This window comes from Aplysia californica, unplaced genomic scaffold, assembly GCF_000002075.1.
Source record: "Aplysia californica isolate F4 #8 unplaced genomic scaffold, AplCal3.0 scaffold00515, whole genome shotgun sequence".
Classification (NCBI taxonomy): domain Eukaryota; kingdom Metazoa; phylum Mollusca; class Gastropoda; order Aplysiida; family Aplysiidae; genus Aplysia; species Aplysia californica.
In genome coordinates this window covers 279,712-282,364 of record NW_004797785.1, presented here as the reverse complement: position 1 = coordinate 282,364, position 2,653 = coordinate 279,712, and the positions used below count along the sequence as shown (strand labels likewise).

General features: G+C 44.5%; 1 protein-coding gene across 1 annotated transcript in view; it reads right to left on the bottom strand.

Moving 5' to 3' along the window:
* Window positions 1-679: 679 nt before the first annotated feature.
* The window catches only part of LOC101858054 (E3 ubiquitin-protein ligase RNF123), a gene marked incomplete in the record, with an annotated part of 58,083 nt that continues 56,109 nt past the window's right edge, over window positions 680-2,653 (bottom strand). The window contains 2 exon segments of the mRNA XM_035971827.1: window positions 680-1,515; window positions 2,268-2,353. Of these exon segments, the coding sequence (XP_035827720.1) occupies window positions 1,383-1,515; window positions 2,268-2,353 (219 nt within the window).

The window sequence follows — 2,653 nt, the reverse complement described above, 5'->3', positions numbered from 1 at the left end:
AACTTCAACCCAAAAACAGAAAAATTATAGAAAAACAATTTTGTACATTACAAAAATAAAACTAATAATGGGCTTGGGTGCAACAAAAGAGAGAATTTGACCCCAAAAATTTTTTTAGGCTTACATAAAAAACAACAACTAATAAACAACCAGTGTGCAAAAAAATAAAAGAGGGAAGATAAAAACCCAACAAAAACAATTTTATATGCAAAAAGGAGACCTAAATTAATCAAGGACTTGTGTGCAAAACCAACTGGCAGCTCGCACTGTGAAGGTAGTCACAGAGAGACAGACACACAGACAGACACAGACAGACACAGACACAGACACACAAACACAGACGTGGTGAGTGCTTTACCGCATCACAGACACACATACGGAACAGACACAGACAGACACACACACAGACAAACACACAGACACACACATGCACAGACAGACAGATGAGGGACATGTTGCATGTTCCCCTATCACAGACACACAGAACAGACACAGACACACACACAGACAGACAGACACAGACACACATACAGAACAGACACAGACACACATACAGAACAGACACAGTACACACACACATACAGAACAGACACAGACACACACACACATACAGAACAGAAACACATACAGAACAGACACAGACACACACACAGACACACAGACACAGACACACACGCACAGACAGACACACACACAGACATACACACAGACACACACGTACAGACAGACAGACAGACACACAGATGTGGGATGTGTTGCATGTTTCCCCATTACAGACAGACAGACAGACACAGACACACAGACATGCACACACACAGACTCGTTGCGAGATCCCCAGTCACTTCTTCTGAGGGGCAGGCTGGAAGTACTCGTGCAGAATCTGTCGTCCCTTCATACACAGACACACAGACAAACACACACACAGACATAGATGTGGGACGCGCAACGTGTTGTGCGATTCCCCCATCACTTTTTCTGCCGGGCAGGCTGGAAGTACTTGAACAGAATCTGCCAGCCCTTCACACAGACAGACAGACAGACAGACAGAAACAGACACACACACAGACAGACAGACAGACAGACAGACAGACAGACAGACACAAACACACACACAGACAGACAGACAGACAGACACACACAGATGTGTTCCGTGTTCCCCCATCACTTTTTCTGCGGGGCAGGCTGGAAGTACTCGCGCAGAATCTGCCGTCCCTTGAGGTTGTTGAGCCGCGTGATGGTGGCGATGCAGACACAGACAGACACAGACATGTTGCGTGTTCCTTCATCACACACAGACACACACAAACAGACACACACATACAGACACACACATACAGACACACACATACAGACACACACACACATGCATCAGTGTTCCTCCATCACTTTTTCTGCGGGGCAGGCTGGAAGTACTCTCGCAGAATCTGTCTTCCCTTGAGGTCGTTGAGCCGTGTGATGGTGGCGATGCAGAAGAAACATTCCTTCTTGCTGAGCAGCTGCTGGGTGATGCACGTCCTGGGGGGAGACAGAGGGAGAGGAAAAATTTTTTAAAATATAAATTACACTTTTATTTGTCCCAGAAGGGCACTTTGTTTTACAATGGCAAACATACATACATAAATACATTATTATAAATATTTACATACATAAATACATAATTATAAATACATACATACATAAATACATACATGCATAAATACACACTATTACACAAATACAGGACAGTTTACAACCATGCCACTGTTGGTCCCCACTGTGCAGCGCCCTGTATTTTGAGCTAGGGTTGTCGTGTCTTGCTCAAAGACACACCCCAGTGACCACCCATCTGATCCTCGTGTCACCGACACTTGCATGACACTGCTTGAGTCTGAACTCACTCCTCACTTTGCCACTGGAGCCCCCAAAGCATAAAACAAAAAACCCCCCCAAAGTTTTAGTTTCAGCAAGAGTTTAACGGCACTTGCAACACAATAAGGTCATACAAGTGCCGAAGAGTAGAGGTGTTGCAAGAGTGTAACAAACACAAAAAAGGAGGAGAGACAAGGACGATAGATGTTTGATAGGAAAGAAGATATAGACTAAAAGACACGTGACACGTGGACAAAAAGACACATGGACCAAAAGACACATGAACGAAAAGACACATGAACGAAAAGACACATGGACCAAAAGACACACGAACAAAAAGACAAATGGACCAAAAGACACACGGACCAAAGGATACATGGACCAAAAGATACATGGACCAAAAGACACGTGGACCTCACCGGCAAGTTCTGTGTCCACACGGTACAAACACCGTCTGCTGGGGGTTGGCGTAGCAGATGGTGCACAGGTCTTCCTCCCGCACGTTCTGAAACACAGGGACATGGGAGAATATAGCACCACGTAGATGTAGAGACATAGGAGAATATAGCACCACGTAGATGTAGAGACATAGGAGAATATAGCATCACGTAGATGTAGGGACATAGGAGAATATAGCACCAAATAGATGTAGGGATATAGGAGAATATAGCACCACATAGATGTAGGGATATAGGAGAATATAGCACCACATAGATGTAGGGACATAGGAGAATATAGCACCACATAGATGTAGGGACATAGGAGAATATAGCACCACATAGATGTAGGGACATAGGAGAATATA